At 41.7% G+C, this 22,846-nt stretch overlaps 1 protein-coding gene across 1 annotated transcript; it reads left to right on the forward strand.

Annotated features, from left to right (window-relative positions):
- Window positions 1-656: 656 nt before the first annotated feature.
- On the forward strand, window positions 657-22,395 carry LOC119264445. Its single transcript, XM_037543095.1, has 15 exons — window positions 657-746; window positions 944-1,009; window positions 1,999-2,247; window positions 2,488-2,742; window positions 3,056-3,121; window positions 6,814-7,062; window positions 7,176-7,430; window positions 7,744-7,809; window positions 9,336-9,584; window positions 9,698-9,952; window positions 10,266-10,331; window positions 11,858-12,106; window positions 12,220-12,483; window positions 21,630-21,754; window positions 22,127-22,395. The coding sequence occupies exons 1-14, from the start codon at window positions 692-694 to the stop codon at window positions 21,722-21,724; spliced, it is 2,439 nt and encodes an 812-aa protein (XP_037398992.1). The 5' UTR covers window positions 657-691; the 3' UTR covers window positions 21,725-21,754; window positions 22,127-22,395.
- Window positions 22,396-22,846: the final 451 nt, after the last annotated feature.

A 22,846-nucleotide genomic window follows, 5' to 3' on the forward strand; every position in this document is an offset into this window, starting at 1 on the left:
TGGTTGGTGAATGAAGTCCAGGGCTATTTGGTTAAATTTCCTCATTGAAAACTTACTAAGCCAACATTGTTGATAATGTGTTCCATAATAAAAGTTGCAGCTCTTGCGATTTGAAAATTTTACTCGTTCCAACTATGATTTTGACATCTATATTCTCTATATGCGCTATATATATGCTCTATTTGTTATGCTGCTTGTGTATTTGTATTCATGTAAGGACAAAAAACAAACTGCAGAATAAGCAAATGACTGACATTTGGAGTGAAAAACAGCTGATATGTCAAACATGTCAAATTTACAGGAGAAGGCGAAATGTTCTGAATGTGAGGTTTTATTCCAAGTAATTTTGGAGCATTTCAGTTGGTCAATTCATCACAAAGTGTTAATAAAATGTGCTGGATGGTTGCTGTGATGTAGAAAAATTAAACATTGAAAATTATAGAGACTTTTTTTTTGTACAAATATACAATTTTTTTTGTGACAAAATACTACAGTCTATGAAAGACTGGGAGATAGAAAGTCTGAGAGGTTGGAGTAGGGAGGGAAAAAAAGAGTAGAAGAGAGAAAGAGAATAGCTTGTTGGTTGGTTTCTCTGATAAGGAGTGTTTGTTTTATTATTCATGCACTGTGGTAAACAGCCACTGCTATCTCAAAATTCCCTGCATTTCACATTCGCTACTGTTTTCCAACCATGGACTACATCCATGTTTCACTTAGCCTGCTTCTACAACTCCTCTATTTTACAGGTATGTTTACCAGTTTATAAACCATTCCTGTTTCTAAAATGTGCTGTGGCTGAACTTATTTGCTTTGTAACATATATGGTAGGCATGTATAAAGTCATTTAAGTAATAGGAAACTACTCCAATTTAACAGTTAAGAAGCATTATGCACACCATAATACTATAATTTAAGCTCTTTTGTGTGTTGGTTTCATTATCAGCTCATGGCACAGATGTGGCAGAAAGTGATTTTTCCACATTCACCATGGCCAACGAACAACAACCATGTAAGTAATAACAAATTCACACAGCAAGATCAGAAAAGGTGAAATGCTTCAATAAATGAGCGTTCACGTTGTGTTAATACACTGAAAGGCTTATTAGGCCTATATTTAACTATGAAATTAAATCATTAGATGGGATTTCAGTGGAAGGTTTGTTACTATCAACGGCTGCGCATTTATCACCAAGCAACATGTGTTTCCTGATAAGAGAACAAGACCTACACAGTAATATGTTATATAGGAACTTTGAATTTACTGTTGAGAAGTATTTTCAGTTTAAATATTAACTTGGTGTAACATTTTGATTTAGTATATATTACAAATATATTTCACAATATAATATCATAATCAAATGAGCTGTTCATCATTATTAGTCACTCCAAATTAACATTTAATTTGTCTGCCCCGAGTGACTAGATTACTAGCCACTTTTTGCCATTAAATGCAAAAATTTTCATGATGACACTCTACTAGATGTACTAATACACATACATAAGAATTTGAGACTTAACATGTAATATGTAATAGTGCTGCATTAATATTTGTTTATGTAAGTTTTCTTTTGTTAAAATTGAAAGATGTAGCACTACTAACGGAAGGAGGAAAAAAAACATGCTACACGCTCTGTGTGCACATATTACCCACAAAGCCTGAAATAAATTAAAAGTCACATTAAAAGTGATGGGTTGGATTTTGCAGGAGTTTCCAGGTCAACATTGTATGTCAGTATCAAAAAGAAGGCTTCAATGTTTAGGTCTCAAATACAAAATCAACATTAAACTGATAAAGCTATGATGATTACAGAAGATAACTCACCGAGTTTGACTAAGTTTTCTTTGAATATTCTTTCAACATGTTTACTTTCATCAGATTCATCCACTTGGGGATTTAATGTAATGTATTGTGCAGAAAAAATGCACAAAAAACATCCTGAAAACCAAGAGAACATTTTCAGAGTGAAGAGATTTGTTAATACTGTTCTTCTGTTTCAGATGGACCAGTGAGTCACACCATTCGTGGTCCAGATGCAGTCACAGTGGGCGTGCCCTGTAGCTTTGTGTGCTTGGCTCAGTGCTCACCTGAATGCAGTTACACAGTCAGCATTGATGACCACAGCATAGAGCACAAAGAGCTGGTCTTTACTTTAAAGCACTGGGAGAGCTCAAAAACAGTTACCTGCACTGCTAAAAACTCTGCCACTGGAAGTTCCTCAATAGTCAGGAAAACTCTGTACATTTTGGGTACGATGTCATTAGAGTCATCAGACAGAGACTGTTCCGCTGGGCTGGTCTCTTGGACATGCTTTAAGCCTAGTTTTAGACTAAACTGCAGGCCTTGTTGCAAATCATTATTGGAAATTTCTTTTATTCTAGGCTTAGGCTTAACCTGACTCTGGGAAAGTGGCATATTGTTTTTCAGTAAATGGTTTCAGAGTTTTGTAATGCTAACTGTTGCTATATTGTGCACTGTTTTCTTTCCAGAAGGGCCAGTAAACGTTTCCATTAGTGGCCCACACACTCTCACTCCAGCTGAGACTCAGCGCTTCCTGTGCACTGCACACTGCAGGCCTTTCTGTACATACTTCTGGGTTATTGATGGAGATTCAATTGCTGGCTCTGGAGATGAGGTGGTCATTAGGCCACCCTCAGAGGCCACCTCAGGGACCCTCTTATGCAAAGCTACAAACAGTGTGTCTGGATTGTTTGCTATTGCAATTCTAAAACTAAGAGTTCCATGTAAGTCACACCATCAACGCATGGGTTCTGAAAACCAAAGATTCCTAGCACTTCACAGGAATGGTTGCAACACATGGTTGACTATAGATGCCAAACAAATATCTTTTTTTGTTGTTGTTGTTCAGCAGTAAAGCAAAGCTGTACAGTTATATTAACACAAACACGTAAAGCTCTATAAGCTATTACAGTATCGGACATTGAATCAAATGATACCCTTCTGCAGTTCAGACTGGACAGGTATTTTTTTCTTTATTATACTGACGATTTAACACTACATCCTGCACCATGTTCTTTATGCCCATTTCACCTACAGCTCAGAGCACAGATATGGCAGAAAAGGAAATTCTTACTACCTATCAGACCACTGCTGACCAACCATGTGAGTACCAGCAAATTTATACAAGGAGGACAATGACATGAGCTTCAAGTTAGTCACTGTAGACAGTAAGGTCAATGCAACAGCAGGGTTTTACATGGTTTTAAAATTGGGGCATTTCACAGTTGCTTTCTATCATGTTTACATTTGTCATAAAACGTATGTGTATTAATTGAAATATGAGCTTTATTTTCCAATCAAAGTAAATCCAGGATAAATTAACATCATGACAATTTTTGGAACTTGGAACGTTACCTCACTGGCGGGGAAGGAGCCTGAGTTGGTGCGCGAGGTTGAGAGATACCGGCTAGATATAGTCGGGCTCACCTCAACACACAGCTTGGGCTCTGGGTCCAATCTCCTTGAGAGGGGCTGGACTTTTTTCTTTTCTGGAGTTGCCCATGGTGAGAGGCGGCGGGCAGGTGTGGGCTTTCTCATAGCCCCTCGACTCGGCGCCTGTATGTTGGGGTTTTCCCCGGTGGACGAGAGGGTCCCTACGCCGTCGGGTTGGGGAACGGGTCCTGACTGTTGTCTGTGCTTATGCACCGAACAGCAGTTCAGAATACCCAGCCTTCATAGAGTCCTTGGGAGGGGTGCTTGAAAGTGCTCCTTCTGGAGACTCGATTGTCCTACTGGGGGACTTCAACGCTCACGTGGGCAACGACAGGAAGACCTGGAGGGGTGTGACTGGGAGGAATGGCCTCTCTGATCTGAACCCAAGTGGTGTTCAGTTTTTGGACTTCTGTGCAAACCACAGTTTGTCCATAACGAACACCATGTTTGAACACATGGCACCAGGACACCCTAGGCCGCAGTTCAATGACTGACTTTGTAGTCATGTCAGCGGACTTGCGGCCATGTATATTGGACACTCGGGTAAAGAGAGGAGCTGAGCTGTCAACTGATCACCACCTGGTGGTGAGTTGGATCAGGTGGTGGGGGAAGATTCCGGTCAGACCAGGCAAACCCAAACGTATAGTGAGGGTTTGCTGGGAACGTCTGGCAGAAGAACCTGTCAGATTGATCTTCAACTCACACCTCCGTCAGAACTTTGACCAGATATCGGGGGAGGTGGGGGACATTGACTCAGAATGGGCCATGTTCCGCTCCTCCATTGTTGAAGCGGCTAACTGTAGCTGTGGTCGCAAGGTAGTTGGTGCCTGTCGGGGCGGTAATCCTCGAACCCGGTGGTGGACACCCCAGGTGAGAGATGCCATGAAGCTGAAGAAGGAGTCCTACATGGTTGGCCTGTAGGACACCAGAGGCAGCTGGCAGGTATCGACAGGCCAAGTGATCTGCGGCTTCAGTCGTTGCCAAGGCAAAAACACGGGTGTGGGAAGAGTTCGGTGAGGCCTTGGAAAGTGACTTTAAGTCGGCTCCGAAAAGATTCTGGCAAACCGTCAGGCGACTCAGAAGGGGAAAGCAGTGTGCCACTAGCACTGTCTATAGTGGAGATGGTGTGCTGCTGACTTCGACTGAAGACGCCATTGGGCGGTGGAAGGAATACTTTGAGGACCTTCTCAATCCCACCAACACATTCTCCAGTGAGGAGGCAGAGTCTGGGGACACGGGAATAGGCTTGTCCATTATTGAGGCCGAAGTCGCTAAGGTAGTTAAAAAGCTCCTTGGCGGCAGGGCTCCAGGGGTGGATGAGATCCGTCCCGAGTTCCTCAAGGCTCTGGATGTTGTGGGGCTGTCTTGGCTGACACGCCTTTTCAACATTGCGTGGACATCGGGGGTAGTGCCACTGGATTGGCAGACTGGGGTGGTGGTGCCTCTTTTTAAAAAGGGGGACCAGAGGGTGTGTTCCAACTACAGGGGAATCACACTCCTCAGCCTCCCTGGCAAGGTCTATGCAGGGGTACTGGAGAAGAGAGTCCGGCTCATAGTCGAACCTCGGATTCAGGAGGAGCAGTGCGGGTTCCGCCCTGGTCGTGGAACACTGGACCAACTCTTTACCCTCTCCAGGATTCTGGAGGGTTCATGGGAGTTTGCCCAACCAGTCCACATGTGCTTTGTGGATTTGGAGAAGGCATTCGACTGTGTTCCCTGGGGTATTCTGTGGGAGGTGCTTCGGGAGTACGGGGTACATGGCTCTTTGCTATGAGCCATTCAGGCCCTGTACAAACAAAGCAGGAGTTTGGTTCGCATAGCCGGCAGTAAGTCAGACTTGTTCTCAGTGAGAGTTGGACTCCGTCAGGGCTGCCCTTTGTCACTGATTCTATTCATAATTTTTATGGATAGAATTTCTAGGCACAGTCAGGGGATGGAGGGTGTCCGGTTTGGTGACCTCACGGTCACATCGCTGCTGTTTGCAGATGATGTGGTCCTATTGGGGACATCAGGCCGTGAACTTCAGCTTTCACTGGATCGGTTCACAGCCGAGTGTGAAGCGGCCGGGATGAGGATCAGTACCTCCAAATCCGAGGCCATGGTTCTCACGCGGGATAGGGTGGAGAGCCCTCTCTGGGTCGGGGATGAGCTCTTGCCTCAAGTGGAGGAGTTTAAGTATCTCGGGGTCTTGTTCACGAGTGATGGTACAAGGGAGCGGGAGATTGACAGGCGGATTGGTGCTGGGTCAGCAGTGATGCGGGCTCTTTACCGGTCTGTTGTGGTAAAGAAAGAGCTGAGCCATAAGGCAAGGCTCTCGATTTACTGGTCGATCTACGTTCCCACCCTCACCTATGGTCATGAGCTTTGGGTAATGACCGAAAGAACGAGATCGCGAATACAAGCGGCCGAAATGACTTTCCTCCGCACGGTGGCTGGACTCTCCCTTAAAGATAGGGTGAGAAGTTTGCTCATCCGGGAGGGACTCAAAGTAGAGCCGCTGCTTCTCCACGTCGAGAGGAGCCAGTTGAGGTGGTTCGGGCATCTGGTTAGGATGCCTCCTGGACGCCTCCCTTGAGAGGTGTCACAGGCAAGTCCACCGTGGAGGTGACCCCAGGGAAGACCCAGGACACGCTGGCGTGACTATATCGCCTAGCTGGCCTGGGAGCGCCTCGGAATCCTTCCCAGGGAGCTAGTGGAAGTGGCTGGGGAAAGGGAGGTCTGGGCCTCATTGCTTAGGATGCTGCCCCCGCGACCCGAACCCCGGAGAAGCGGAAGATGATGGATGGATGGATGGACAATTGTAAAATTTCAAGGATTCTAGAATAAAACCAACAGCAACACTGTATTACTAGAAGGAAACTGCACGAGGGAAGCTGTTGGACAAATTCCTGTGCCTTACACTTGTATTCAAAAGTTTGAACACTTTTGATCAAATTACATGTTTTGTTGATTTTGTATATTAACACATCCTCTGCAGAGAACAAACCTGAGTGTGGCATTTTATGCAAATTTCATTGCACAGGTTATGCCACAACTTTTGCACAGGCCACATTTTATGTTTAATTTTTTCCTCAGAAATTCAGCAATTAAATGTTCATTAAAATGTGTTCTCCATAAAGGATGTGTTAACTTATTTTTATATTTAGAAAAAAATAAATAAAACATGTAATTTGATCAGAGGCTCTATGTGGAGATATGGAACAATCTCAACTGTTAGAGCATTACATAAAAATCTGGACAGATCTTTTTTTGGGAAATAATTTCTCTTATGTGCTTTATGATGAAGATACACACCTAATTAATATATAGTAGGGCTATTGTCGCTATAGGTACTGAAGTAAATTGACTTCTGTCTGTTTCAGATGGACCAGTAAATCTTACCATTTATGGTCCAGATGCGGTCACAGTAGGCGTGCCCTGTAGCTTTGTGTGCTTGGCTCAGTGCTCACCTGAATGCAGTTATACAATCAGTGTTGATGGTCAGAGCGGAGAGGGCAATGAGCTGGCCTTTACTTTAAAGCAGTGGGAGAGCTCCAAAACAGTGACCTGCACTGCTAAAAACTCTGTCAATAGACGTTCCTCCAGCATCACCAAGACACTTCAGATTTTGGGTATGAAGTCATTGTGGTCGTTATAGCAGATGGACCCACTCACTTCTCCATGCAAGATACAAAATAAATATCCATCAGTCCACAAGTAACTGCTGTCTTTTTGTTTTTTCCAGAGGGGCCAGTAAACGTCTCCATCAGCGGCCCACACACTCTCACTCCAGCTGAGACTCAGCGCTTCCTTTGCACTGCACACTGCAGGCCTTTCTGTACATACTTCTGGGTTGTTGACGGAGATTCAGTTGCTGGCTCTGGAGATGAGGTGGTCATTAGGCCACCCTCAGAGGTCACCTCAGGGACCCTCTTATGCAAAGCTACAAACAGCGTATCTGGATTGTTTGCTATTGCAATTCTAAAACTAAGAGTTCCATGTAAGTCACACCATCAACGCATGGGTTCTGAAAACCAAAGATTCCTAGCACTTCACAGGAATGGTTGCAACACATGGTTGACTATAGATGCCAAACAAATATCTTTTTTTGTTGTTGTTGTTCAGCAGCAAAGCAAAACTGTACAGTTATATTAACACAAACACGTAAAGCTCTATAAGCTATTACAGTATCTGACATTGAATCAAATGATACCCTTCTGCAGTTCAGACTGGACAGGTATTTTTTTCTTTATTATACTGACGATTTAACACTACATCCTGCACCATGTTCTTTATGCCCATTTCACCTACAGCTCAGAGCACAGATATGGCAGAAAAGGAAATTCTTACTACCTATCAGACCACTGCTGACCAACCATGTGAGTACCAGCAAATTTATACAAGGAGGACAATGACATGAGCTTCAAGTTAGTCGCTGTAGACAGTAAGGTCAATGCAACAGCAGGGTTTTACATGGTTTTAAAATTGGAGCATTTCACAATTGCTTTCTATCATGTTTACATTTGTCATAAAACAATTAATTGAAATATGAGCTTTATTTTCCAATCAAAGTAAATCCAGGATAAATTAACATCATGGCAATTGTACAATTTCAACATTTTCTGTTCATTCACATTAGATTGTGTAATGGGATAGTTGATCAAACATTACATAAATTTTCACATCTACATTACTGTGCATTTTGAATATGGGTGCAAACATCTGAGACCACTGGTGAAAATCCTTTTTTTTGCATTTATTTTTATTTTAATATAAACCTTTTCATTACAAATGGTATTTCTAGCACATCAATTTAAACATAAAGTAGAATCTATTAATGTTAACATGAATGTCCTAATGTTTTAGTATTTACCAAGTCCTACTATGCGCTCATTGGCTTCATATGTTTATGCAAAAGCCTCTGATCTGTAGATCGAATCCACCTGAGAGGTGTCTGAACATGTGTTTCAATGGAAGGAATAAAACTAAAAATTCATAATATTGAACTTGACATTTCAACTATTTCTTCTTCATATTACCTGTCATAACTTCCCTTTGTTTTGAATTTTTCAAGATTCTAAAACTTTCTGTTGTTTATTTCCAGGTGTAAATGTAATTAAATGCAATTTTCAGTCTGGTCTCAGACTTTTGGACCCCACTGTACTTATGTGTGTGTTTGGGTGTTTTTATGAATCGATTTTTCAATAGTCATATACTGAGTGCTACAGGCTTATATTTCCCTGTAGAATTTACATCATTTTATCATTTAAAGTAGTGTTTGAAATCACAAGCTTCATTGTTTATTAACAAATTACGAGTACCTTCCATATGTATAGTTCGGCTTCTCTGTAGCTATAAGTGCAGCAAGGATTCTAGAATAAAACCAACAGCAACACTGTATTACTAGAAGGAAACTGCATGAGGGAAGCTGTTGGACAAATTCCTGTGCCTTACACTTGTATTCAAAAGTTTGAACACTTTTGGTCAAATTACATGTTTTGTTGATTTTCTAAGTGTATTAACACATCCTCTGCAGAGAACAAACCTGAGTGTGGCATTGCACAGGTTATGCCACAACTTTTGCACAGGCCACATTTTATGTTTAATTTTTTCCTCAGAAATTCAGCAATTAAATGTTCATTAAAATGTGTTCTCCATAAAGGATGTGTTAACTTATTTTTATATTTAGAAAAAAATAAATAAAACATGTAATTTGATCAGAGGCTCTATGTGGAGATATGGAACAATCTCAACTGTTAGAGCATTACATAAAAATCTGGACAGATCTTTTTTTGGGAAATAATTTCTCTTATGTGCTTTATGATGAAGATACACACCTAATTAATATATAGTAGGGCTATTGTCGCTATAGGTACTGAAGTAAATTGACTTCTGTCTGTTTCAGATGGACCAGTAAATCTTACCATTTATGGTCCAGATGCGGTCACAGTAGGCGTGCCCTGTAGCTTTGTGTGCTTGGCTCAGTGCTCACCTGAATGCAGTTATACAATCAGTGTTGATGGTCAGAGCGGAGAGGGCAATGAGCTGGCCTTTACTTTAAAGCAGTGGGAGAGCTCCAAAACAGTGACCTGCACTGCTAAAAACTCTGTCAATAGACGTTCCTCCAGCATCACCAAGACACTTCAGATTTTGGGTATGAAGTCATTGTGGTCGTTATAGCAGATGGACCCACTCACTTCTCCATGCAAGATACAAAATAAATATCCATCAGTCCACAAGTAACTGCTGTCTTTTTGTTTTTTCCAGAGGGGCCAGTAAACGTCTCCATCAGCGGCCCACACACTCTCACTCCAGCTGAGACTCAGCGCTTCCTTTGCACTGCACACTGCAGGCCTTTCTGTACATACTTCTGGGTTGTTGACGGAGATTCAGTTGCTGGCTCTGGAGATGAGGTGGTCATTAGGCCACCCTCAGAGGTCACCTCAGGGACCCTCTTATGCAAAGCTACAAACAGCGTATCTGGATTGTTTGCTATTGCAATTCTAAAACTAAGAGTTCCATGTAAGTCACACCATCAACGCATGGGTTCTGAAAACCAAAGATTCCTAGCACTTCACAGGAATGGTTGCAACACATGGTTGACTATAGATGCCAAACAAATATCTTTTTTTGTTGTTGTTGTTCAGCAGCAAAGCAAAACTGTACAGTTATATTAACACAAACACGTAAAGCTCTATAAGCTATTACAGTATCTGACATTGAATCAAATGATACCCTTCTGCAGTTCAGACTGGACAGGTATTTTTTTCTTTATTATACTGACGATTTAACACTACATCCTGCACCATGTTCTTTATGCCCATTTCACCTACAGCTCAGAGCACAGATATGGCAGAAAAGGAAATTCTTACTACCTATCAGACCACTGCTGACCAACCATGTGAGTACCAGCAAATTTATACAAGGAGGACAATGACATGAGCTTCAAGTTAGTCGCTGTAGACAGTAAGGTCAATGCAACAGCAGGGTTTTACATGGTTTTAAAATTGGAGCATTTCACAATTGCTTTCTATCATGTTTACATTTGTCATAAAACAATTAATTGAAATATGAGCTTTATTTTCCAATCAAAGTAAATCCAGGATAAATTAACATCATGGCAATTGTACAATTTCAACATTTTCTGTTCATTCACATTAGATTGTGTAATGGGATAGTTGATCAAACATTACATAAATTTTCACATCTACATTACTGTGCATTTTGAATATGGGTGCAAACATCTGAGACCACTGGTGAAAATCCTTTTTTTTGCATTTATTTTTATTTTAATATAAACCTTTTCATTACAAATGGTATTTCTAGCACATCAATTTAAACATAAAGTAGAATCTATTAATGTTAACATGAATGTCCTAATGTTTTAGTATTTACCAAGTCCTACTATGCGCTCATTGGCTTCATATGTTTATGCAAAAGCCTCTGATCTGTAGATCGAATCCACCTGAGAGGTGTCTGAACATGTGTTTCAATGGAAGGAATAAAACTAAAAATTCATAATATTGAACTTGACATTTCAACTATTTCTTCTTCATATTACCTGTCATAACTTCCCTTTGTTTTGAATTTTTCAAGATTCTAAAACTTTCTGTTGTTTATTTCCAGGTGTAAATGTAATTAAATGCAATTTTCAGTCTGGTCTCAGACTTTTGGACCCCACTGTACTTATGTGTGTGTTTGGGTGTTTTTATGAATCGATTTTTCAATAGTCATATACTGAGTGCTACAGGCTTATATTTCCCTGTAGAATTTACATCATTTTATCATTTAAAGTAGTGTTTGAAATCACAAGCTTCATTGTTTATTAACAAATTACGAGTACCTTCCATATGTATAGTTCGGCTTCTCTGTAGCTATAAGTGCAGCAAGGATTCTAGAATAAAACCAACAGCAACACTGTATTACTAGAAGGAAACTGCATGAGGGAAGCTGTTGGACAAATTCCTGTGCCTTACACTTGTATTCAAAAGTTTGAACACTTTTGGTCAAATTACATGTTTTGTTGATTTTCTAAGTGTATTAACACATCCTCTGCAGAGAACAAACCTGAGTGTGGCATTGCACAGGTTATGCCACAACTTTTGCACAGGCCACATTTTATGTTTAATTTTTTCCTCAGAAATTCAGCAATTAAATGTTCATTAAAATGTGTTCTCCATAAAGGATGTGTTAACTTATTTTTATATTTAGAAAAAAATAAATAAAACATGTAATTTGATCAGAGGCTCTATGTGGAGATATGGAACAATCTCAACTGTTAGAGCATTACATAAAAATCTGGACAGATCTTTTTTTGGGAAATAATTTCTCTGATGTGCTTTATGATGAAGATACACACCTAATTAATATATAGTAGGGCTATTGTCGCTATAGGTACTGAAATAAATTGACTTCTGTCTGTTTCAGATGGACCAGTAAGTCTTACCATTTATGGTCCAGATGCGGTCACAGTGGGCGTGCCCTGTAGCTTTGTGTGCTTGGCTCAGTGCTCACCTGAATGCAGTTATACAATCAGTGTTGATGGTCAGAGCGGAAAGGGCAATGAGCTGGCCTTTACTTTAAAGCAGTGGGAGAGCTCCAAAACAGTGACCTGCACTGCTAAAAACTCTGTCAATAGACGTTCCTCCAGCATCACCAAGACACTTCAGATTTTGGGTATGAAGTCATTGTGGTCGTTATAGCAGATGGACCCACTCACTTCTCCATGCAAGATACAAAATAAATATCCATCAGTCCACAAGTAACTGCTGTCTTTTTGTTTTTTCCAGAGGGGCCAGTAAACGTCTCCATCAGCGGCCCACACAACCTCACTTCAGATGAACCTGAGCGGTTCCTGTGCACTGCCACCTGCAGGCCCTCCTGTAACTACACCTGGATTATTGATGGAGAGCCAGTGGATGGCTCTGGAAATGAGGTGGTCATCAGACCATCTAAAGAGGCCACCTCAGCCACTTTGATCTGCAAGGCTACAAATAGCGTGTCTGGATTGTTTGCTGCAGCAGTACGAATGCTAGGTGCTTCAAGTGGGCTCAGTAAGTGCTAACCTTTTTTTCCAGCAGAGAGTTGCATTTTGCATAACAAATCATATTATCTTTGAATTCATAGGTTTTAGTAGCCAGATGTCATATTCAGGTGTTAATCATGGCAGGGCTACATTGCCATGTGTTTATATTTATCACCAAAAAATTTAATAAGGCGACAATTATAATGTTTACAGCATAGTAACATACAATACTCATTATATTGACTCAATATCAGCTTCACTAAATGTGAAGTGAAATGTCCCCCTCGTTTCTATGCTCATTGAACATTTTATCAGCTCCACTTACCATATAGGTGCACTTAGTAGTTCTAAAATTACAGACTGTAATCTGTCTTTTTCTCTGCATACTTTGTTAGCCCCCTTTTACTCTGGTCTTCAATGGTCAGGACCCCCTCAGGACCAGCACAGAGCAGGGTTTCAAAACAAAACTACAAAACATGCATTGTTCACAAAAATACATTTTAATGTATAAATTTCCCATCCACATGATGCTTGTATCTTTTCACTGTGCTGTTTGCATACATTACCTAAGAAAGAATACAGTGAAATACTTATTAATGAAAAAACATTTTTTAAACACAGTATACACTAAAGTATTACAGGCAAGTATTATGTGTGTTATGTGTTGTGCCTATACTATTCTTATCACTTATAGAATCTATATCACTTATATTAAATATATATTATTGTTTGTGGGTTTTGCTGTCTTGCATCTAAACCTCTTTAGGAAGTTACAAGACCTGGAATCCACTCGTTCAGGAGTACTCTACACTACGCTCTAGTGTTGTAGTGCTCAAGTCTGGTCTTAAGAGCCTAACAGTGTCAATCTAGCCTCAGCCTCAACGTCATTTGGACTCAGTCTTGTCTTGGTCTTGGGGTAAAGTCGAAATTATTCTTGAGACCAGCCAAGTGCAATGCCTCCAACTGAAGTAACTGGAAACTGAACTATCACTTGATATCAACAAAACCTTCAAAGAGAATAAAACACTCCTTTATCTACAGGTTTAAATAAAATCTGTTCACTGGTGGTTCACAATTTAATCAATGCTTTTCATGATGCTTAACTGGCTTTAATTTGTTTGTTGATGTTCATTAGTTCCAGAACTAAAACATCCTCTGAGGGCAGATCAGAGTGTTATTCTTAGAACATTTTCATTTAATAATAATAATAATAATAATAAATATAGCCGCAAGCGGCGATGAGCGGGTTCAAGCACACACAAGCAGTACCAGCCCCTCAGCAGTTTAGTTCATCAGGCGTAAAAAGGCCTCAAGCTGTTTGTTCGCAGGCAGAGTGAATAGAACTGAAGGGAGCTCAGATCATGAAAAGGCCTTCATTTGCCATAAACAGCAAGCAGAGGTCTTTACCCACATTATAAGTTTCCATTCATATGTACTGAGCTACACTGGTTTGTAGAACATAGATGTCAGAACTACCTGACCATTGGCAGCATTTCTCACATAGTACCACTTGCACAGTGGACTGGTTCAGTATTTAACCCATTGACTTGATGTAGGCCATAGAGAGGCCTAATGCAGTCATAATGGGCCCTTTAGGTGTAGAGCAGCTCAGTGAAACTGGGTCAGAATCAGTCAAAAGGCCTCAATATGATATCAGTATTAATCACGGACTAAAACCATAGACATTCACCAGGTTTTGGTCAGAATGACCTTTTGACCTTTGTATAATGAGCCTTTGTCTAGTGAAAGCTTTGAAGAAATAAGACAGAATACCAGACAAGCCGTACAATTTTTGACATGATATGCAATCAGAAAGTTTTTCAGGTGAGTGAACTGAGTCATATGGCACCACGTGTGCATTGATCAACCTTGTAATAACATTGTAATAACAATTTAGTTGTTTATTAAGTGTTTTTGAGTGCTGAAGTGACATTTAAAGGCCAATCTGGACCAAACGTAGCACACACCCTAAGACTCTCAGTCTTTTAACATGTTTCACATTTTCAGATGATCTGGCCAATGACTGTTGAGTTATAGCAAATCGAGCTACAAATAGCATGACCCCAGTAATTTGTTGACTGATCCACATGACCCAGAGTAGAAAAGTCCAAATGTTTTTAATAATTATTTACCTAGAGAGGCCCCAGAATCATTCTAGACCAAATTTGAAAAGTTTGGATTAAAATCCAGAGACTAGTTTGAAAAGGAGTGTTTTCAAACAGTTATTGACTACATAAAAACTATGCACTTTTTTAACAAACATATATTGGCAAAATAGTTTGTCATGATGCAGTACATTCGACCCTAGGTGAAATTTGTAATAGTATTGTAATAACATGTAATAACATGATAATTTTCTGAATAGCGCCACCCAGTGGCCAAATCCATTGAAACTTGACTGGTTGTTAGGAAGTTGCAACCTAGAGCCAACATTCAAGTTTCATGATGATTGGTCATTGTTAAGTCTGTCAAAAGCCTTCTGAATACTGATTGGATAATGGCGGCCTTAAATTCCAATCTCTCAAATTGTCCTTCAAGATCCACTTATAGTCTGTCCAGTAGCTCCTACTTGCCAAGTTTCAGCTCAATCGGATGCACGGATGCTGAGAAACAGTTAATGGGCAATGGCCCCGCCCCCTAATGACATATGCACACCAAAATTGATAAGCAACCACAGAATCTGGTCCCAAATGGGCATGTCAAGTTTCAATGTAAAAGGCAGAAGCATTCTCCACATATAGAGTTTTAAATAAATTATAATCTATGTCAGAAGTGTTAATTAGCATATGGCAGCCATCTTGTTCATTGAAGTCAACATATTGTTAATAACTATTGATGAGCAGACTCTTCTGAACGTTTTGATATCAGACACATGAGGATTGCTTGAAAACCCTTGAACTAGTTTGCAAAAGTAGGTTTTGCATATTATGCAAATTAGCAAAAAATCTAATTGGGCGGAGCTAAATGGTCCAAATGGCAAAGTTGTTTGGCTTGATGCAAGGAATCACACAAAAAAAGAATTTTCACTCTAGACTTCATGGTGTAGGAGTTATGAAGCAAAACGTGTTTTGCTGCTCTATAGCGCCATCCTTTGGCCAATCGGGGTCATTTTTTGTCGCTGGCGAGATGCACACAAACTACACCTACCCACCAAGTTTGGTGTCTCTACCACTTACAGTCTCTGCTCCACAACCATTTTTGTAGGAGAAAAAGAATAATAATAAGAAGAAGAAGAAGAAGAAGAAGAAGAAGAAGAAGAAGAAGAAGAAAAATCCGAGCAAAAACAATAGGGTTCCTGCACTTCGTGCTTGAACCCTAATAATAAGGGATGTAACTAGATGTTAACTATTTATTCATGATTTTTCTAATATTGCAACTTTGATTTAAATTGCAATTATTTGCAATATAAGTTGAAGTTCAGACCAGTTTTATTTTAACTAAGAAGACCATAATATCCACTTCTTTCTGGCTTGATGCTTGACCCCTTAATGTAGTGTGCCAGAAACACAGTAAGTTGTGGCTGTGAGGTCATACATTTTGTTGCCTCTGATTGGTCAAACTCTACAGGCAGTATATAACTCAACTACAAGTGTTATTAGGTTAAAGTTCCCCTTTTAAAACTTAAGACAATATTTTTCACAACTTAGGCTATAACTGAAAAAATTGCAGTTCTTGTGATTTAAAATTTTCAATCTTTAAAATGGTGATATTAAACTTTCAGCCCTACTTTAGTTTTAGAGAAGAAGACAAAGAGAATAACCTCATCATCATCTGCTTCCAAAAGTTTAAATGCAACATTGGACTCAGACTATAATATAAATATTTTTAGGCTAGAAATTATTAATGTTGCATTTTAACAAATGTATTATTCATATATATCATGTATAATGAATAATAATGAATATACAGTTAACTATAAACAAATTTCCGTTATTTTTGTGTCTGAAACTGGTCTCGGTCTTGAGTCAGGCTCGACTACTACCAAGTCTTTGTCTTGAGTTGAACTCAATGTGTCTAGGTCTTGGCCTTGACTACAACACTACTATGCATGGAACAATTATTACAATTTATTACAACATTAAATATAGATCAGGATAGATCTTCCAAGAATCTCCTAAGAAATCATTTCTCAAGAGTTGTATTATGGGTTGGGGGGATTTTTAATATATACTGTAATGTAACAGAGGGCCCTCCCATCGACCCACCACCAATGGGAGGGGCAGTAGTAGGGGTTCGGTGCTTTGTGGATCGGGCAGTGTCCGAAGGCGTGGGCCTTGGCGTTCTGATCCTCGGTTGCTGAAACTGGCTTTTGGAACTTGGAATGTTACCTCACTGGCGGGGAAGGAGCCTGAGTTGGTGCGTGAGGTTGAGAGATACCGGCTAGATATAGTCGGGCTCACCTCAACACACAGCTTGGGCTCTGGGTCCAATCTCCTTGAGAGGGGCTGGACTTTATTCTTTTCTGGAGTTGCCCATGGTGAGAGGCGACGGGCAGGTGTGGGCTTTCTAATAGCCCCTCGACTCGGTGCCTGTATGTTGGGGTTTTCTCCGGTGGACGAGAGGGTAGCTTCCCTACGCCTTCGGGTTGGGGAACGGGTCCTGACTGCTGTCTGTGCTTATGCACCGAACAGCAGTTCAGAGTACCCAGCCTTCTTAGAGTCCTTGGAAAGGGTGCTTGAAAGTGCTCCTCCTGGAGACTCTATTGTCCTACTGGGGGACTTTAACGCTCACGTGGGCAATGACAGTGAGACCTGGAGGGGTGTGATTGGGAGGAATGGCCTCTCTGATCTGAACCCGAGTGGTGTTCAGTTTTTGGACTTCTGTGCAAACCACAGTTTGTCCATCACGAACACCATGTTTGAACACAAGGATGTCCATAAGTGCACATGGCACCAGGACACCCTAGGCCGCAGTTCATTGATTGACTTTGTAGTCGTGTCATCGGACTTGCGGTCATGTGTTTTGGACACTCGGGTAAAGAGAGGAGCTGAGCTGTCAACTGATCACCACCTGGTGGTGAGTTGGTTCAGGTGGTGGGGGAAGATGCCGGTCAGACCAGGCAAGCCCAAACGTATAGTGAGGGTTTGCTGGGAACGTCTAGCAGAAGAACCTGTCAGATTGATCTTCAACTCACACCTCCGTCAGAACTTTGACCAGATATCGGGGGAGGTGGGGGACATAGACTCAGAATGGGCCATGTTCCGTTCCTCCATTGTTGAAGCGGCTGACTGTAGCTGTGGCCGTAAGGTAGTTGGTGCCTGTCGGGGCGGTAATCCTCGAACCCGGTGGTGGACACCCCAGGTGAGAGATGCCGTCAAGCTGAAGGAGTCCTACCGGGTATGGTTGGCCTGTGGGACACCAGAGGCAGCTGGCAGGTATCGACAGGCAAAGCGATCTGTGGCTTCAGTCGTCGCCAAGGCAAAAACCCGTGTATGGGAGGAGTTTGGTGAGGCCTTGGAAAGTGACTTTAAGTCGGCTCCGAAAAGATTCTGGCAAACCGTCAGGCGACTCAGAAGGGGAAAGCAGTGTGCCACTAGCACTGTATATAGTGGAGATGGTGTGCTGCTGACTTCGACTGAAGACGTCATTGGGCGGTGGAAGGAATACTTTGAGGACCTTCTCAATCCCACCGACACGTTCTCCAGTGAGGAGGCAGAGTCTGGGGACATGGGAATAGGCTTGTCCATTACTGAGGCCGAAGTCGCTAAGGTGGTTAAGAAGCTCCTTGGTGGCAAGGCTCCAGGGGTGGATGAGATCCGCCCTGAGTTCCTCAAGGCTCTGGATGTTGTGGGGCTGTCTTGGCTGACACGCCTTTTCAACATTGCGTGGACATCGGGGGCGGTGCCACTGGATTGGCAGACTGGGGTGGTGGTGCCTCTTTTTAAAAAAGGGGACCGGAGGGTGTGTTCCAACTACAGGGGAATCACACTCCTCAGCCTCCCTGGCAAGGTCTATGCAGGGGTACTGGAGAAGAGAGTCCGGCTTATAGTTGAACTTCGGATCCAGGAGGAGCAGTGCGGGTTCCGTCCGGGTCGTGGAACACTGGACCAACTTTTCACCCTCTCCAGGATTCTGGAGGGTTCATGGGAGTTTGCCCAACCAGTCCACATGTGCTTTGTGGATCTGGAGAAGGCATTCGACTGTGTTCCCCGGAGTATTCTGTGGGAGGTGCTTCGGGAGTACGGGGTACATGGCTCTTTGCTACGAGCCATTCAGGCCCTGTACAAACAGAGCAGGAGTTTGGTTCGCATGGCCGGCAGTAAGTCAGACTTGTTCCCAGTGAGAGTTGGACTCCGTCAGGGCTGCCCTTTGTCACCGATTCTATTCATAATTTTTATGGATAGAATTTCTAGGCGCAGTCAGGGGATGGAGGGTGTCCGGTTTGGTGACCTCAGGGTCACATCGCTGCTGTTTGCAGATGATGTGGTCCTATTGGGGACATCAGGCCGCGAACTTCAGCTTTCGCTGGATCGGTTTGCAGCCGAGTGTGAAGCGGCTGGGATGAGAATCAGTACCTCCAAATCCGAGACCATGGTTCTCAGGCGGAAAAGGGTGGAGAGCCCTCTCTGGGTCGGGGATAGGCTCTTGCCTCAAGTGGAGGAGTTCAAGTATCTCGGGGTCTTGTTCACGAGTGATGGTACAAGGGAGCGGGAGATTGACAGGCGGATTGGTGCTGGGTCAGCAGTGATGCGGGCTCTTTACCGGTCTGTTGTGGTAAAGAAAGAGCTGAGCCATAAGGCAAGGCTCTCGATTTACCGGTCAATCTACGTTCCCACCCTCACCTATGGTCATGAGCTTTGGGTAATGACCGAAAGAATAAGATCGCGAATACAAGCGGCCGAAATGAGTTTCCTCCGCAGGGTGTCTGGGCTCTCCCTTAGAGATAGGGTGAGAAGTTCGGTCATCCGGGAGGGACTCGGAGTAGAGCCGCTGCTTCTTCACATCGAGAGGAGTCAGCTGAGGTGGTTCGGGCATCTGATTAGGATGCCTCCTGGACGCCTCCCTCGGGAGGTGTCACAGGCAAGTCCACCTGGGAGGAGACCCCGGGGAAGACCCAGGACACGCTGGCGTGACTATGTCGCCCAGCTGGCCTGGGAGCGCCTCGGAATCCCCCTTGGAGAGCTAGTGGAAGTGGCTGGGGAAAGGGAGGTCTGGGCCTCACTGCTTAGGATGCTGCCCCCGCGACCCGAACCCCGGAGAAGCGGAAGCTAATGGATGGATGGATGGATGGATGTAACAGAGGGACCAGTGAGTCTTACCATTTATGGTCCAGTTGCGGTCACAGTGGGCGTGCCCTGTAGCTTTGTGTGCTTGGCTCAGTGCTCACCTGAATGCAGTTATACAATCAGTGTTGATGGTCAGAGCAAAGAGGGCAATGAGCTGGCCTTTACTTCAAAGCAGTGGGAGAGCTCCAAAACAATGACCTGCACTGCTAAAAACGCTGCTTCTGGACGTTCCTCCAGCATCACCAAGACACTTCAGATTTTGGGTATGAAGTCATTGTGATCGTTATAGCAGATGGATCCACTCACTTCTCCACGCAAGATATAAAATAAATAGTAACTGCTGTTTTTTCCAGAGGGGCCAGTAAACGTCTCCATCAGTGGCCCACACAACCTCACTTCAGATGAACCTGAGCGGTTCCTGTGCACTGCCACCTGCAGGCCCTCCTGTAACTACACCTGGATTATTAATGGAGTGCCAGATGCTGGCTCTGGAAATGAGGTGGTCATCAGACCATCTACAGTGGTCACCTCATCAACCCTGATCTGCAAGGCCACAAACAGCATGTCTGGATTGTTTGTTACAGCAATGCAAAAACTAGCTGTTTCAAGTACAATAAGTGTCAATGTTTTTTCGGTAAAAAGAGTTGCATTGTGGATAACAAGCAGTGTTATTTTTGGATTCTTAGGTAAAGAAAAAAAATCAGAGTAGCTACTTTCTGCAGGCCCCTAGATGACTTTCTGCCTATTTTTGATTAATATTATCAATATAGTATTTACTTTAACATATTAACTAGGACACTGTTGGCTCTCTGTGTACAGGAGCCTGACTCTGTCTTAAGCTGCTTGTGAGCAATGAGGGGTGAAAAGGGAGGAATGAGATCCTCTTGCTGTGAAAAAATTCACACCTCTATACAGAGACAGCTTTGCTGAGATAAAACAGCTGCACCTTTTTGATGTAGAAAACTGTAAAAAAATGTGCTGCCATAATAAAAAATGTTTAATAATTTTTGGCTTGCTTGCTCAACCATGAGAATGGAAGCGGCTTAGAAAATGGATGGATGAACGGACATTTGAAGTGTTTAGTGCCTCTAAAAGCTCCCTCACAGAAAGTTATTACATGAAATATAGCTTTAAGATGAGGTTTAGGCCTAAAGCATTTTTTGTTTTCATGCATGAATGTACATTGAAGACCCTGGGAACTTAAATCTGTATAAACATGTATTAATGATCAATACAGCTCACCATATTTTTCTTCTCTTGATGTAAACGGTGTGATCCTAATCTTGGGTTCCATAAGCATTCCCCTTATCAGTCTCAAGGCTGAGATCTCTTACTCCGCCCATACAAAACAGGTTCGGGGTCAGAGAATCTTAGCAAGCTAAAGCTAATCCAGTATAAACAAAAGCTAGCAAGTTAGACCACCTGTTTGTAGCTGCCTATGGCCTGTTCATTCATCTATCCAAACACAAACATTGTTCACTCGCCAGTTCCTTCATTCACATGTTGCTTTGTTTGTTTGTGAGTTCGTCCATGACTTTCTGTCCAGTTAGAGTCTCATAAAAGCCAAATATTGATTTCAGTTCTGTATGAGTGGCAGAGCAGGTTAGGAGTGTTGGACAGAGAAAGAGCTGTCAATCAAACTGCTCATTAGCCACACCCACAGTTCTCAGACAGGTCTGATCAGTGTTTTTTAAACAGTGTTTTATTATATTTATATCTTACATTTTTCACTCAATCTTTGGTGGATGTTTAATATAACAAGTTTGGTCTCATACAGACATGTTTAATATTTTACGCTGTTCATTACATCAGTTCAGTTACTAGGCAGATTTCGGAATGCACCATTTCAAACTAAAGTTTTTTTGTTTGTATTCAGGCACAGTACGATAAGATTTGATGTTGACTGTTTTAAAGTAGTTCTGATGTTTTTTGTTTTTGTTTCTTTGAGGAAACTATGGCAGGTCCTTATCAGAAGACGCAGAGCTGCTGCCAAAACTGCCGTTTGCATTCGTGTCAGTTTTACTAGCAGTAATTCCACCATGAACCAGTAAAGAGTATCAGGACTTCACTATGGTGAGTTAGATTTCTCTTTGAATGTGCCTCATTACTGTTATTACAAACATAACATGACTGAAATCAACTCTGATAAACAAACCGGGATAAATCATTTGAAAGTGAAAGATCATCATATCAGGTTCATAATACATGACACTTTCTGCAAAACCCATCTAGAATTTTTCAAAAGGGTTTGAAGCATTTCAAGAACAATATGTATTTTGTCTCTATACCAATACTACGCAAATAATACATACATAGCCAAGAAATGTCTAGTTCCTGAGCATTGGCTTTGCTGGGATATGCACCTCTTGTATTCTCACATAATTAACTTTATATAGGGTGCTTTTTATATGTGATGTTTATTTTAACTTTTATTTACTCTTACAGATCAATTATTTGGATGCAAAAGGATGGAACATTGCATTACTTTGTCTGTAAGAAGAAGGACTTGAAACTACAAATAAAATTTATATTTTCCTTTTTCATTTTTTTAAAACTTTCATTTGATACATTATTGTCATTCCTTCTACTTAAAAAAATGTGCAATACTGTGTAACTTTGCCACATTAATTGAGAATTGTATTCATGCTGTCTTAATATGGTAATAAATCCTAATCTAACGTGTTCAATTAAAAAGACAGTTCAACTTTAATAAACTACATTGATTAAAGAGAGCTGTGTTTTTCACTGAATGGTGTTATGATGTCAAGTGAATGCACAGCGGTTCTAGGTTTCAGGTAGCAATATCTGTGTTTCAACTGCCTAATGACCTCATAATTGAGATTATTCAAGAATGTTAGAAAAAAAATGTTCCTGTAGAAAAACATTTTAGCTTTGGAACATTTTAGAGACCCAGAGTTCCTTATTTGGGTTGATGACTACAACACAGCAAAATCAGAGGTCTGCTCTTCTGGCATGAGAGGCAGATCACGTCTAAAAGAAGGCAATGAGAAACTTACCTTATGTGTGTATAATAGTAACTGCTTGGCTTGTGCTTGGAATGTGTGTCTCATGATTTTGATGATAATGAAACCGAATCTTTTAAACAAAAAACACACCCCAGGTCTTCATAAAACTGAACATAGAAGACCACCGAATCTTTTAAAA

This window comes from Pygocentrus nattereri, chromosome 11 (genome assembly GCF_015220715.1).
Source record: "Pygocentrus nattereri isolate fPygNat1 chromosome 11, fPygNat1.pri, whole genome shotgun sequence".
NCBI classification, from domain to species: Eukaryota; Metazoa; Chordata; class Actinopteri; order Characiformes; family Serrasalmidae; genus Pygocentrus; species Pygocentrus nattereri.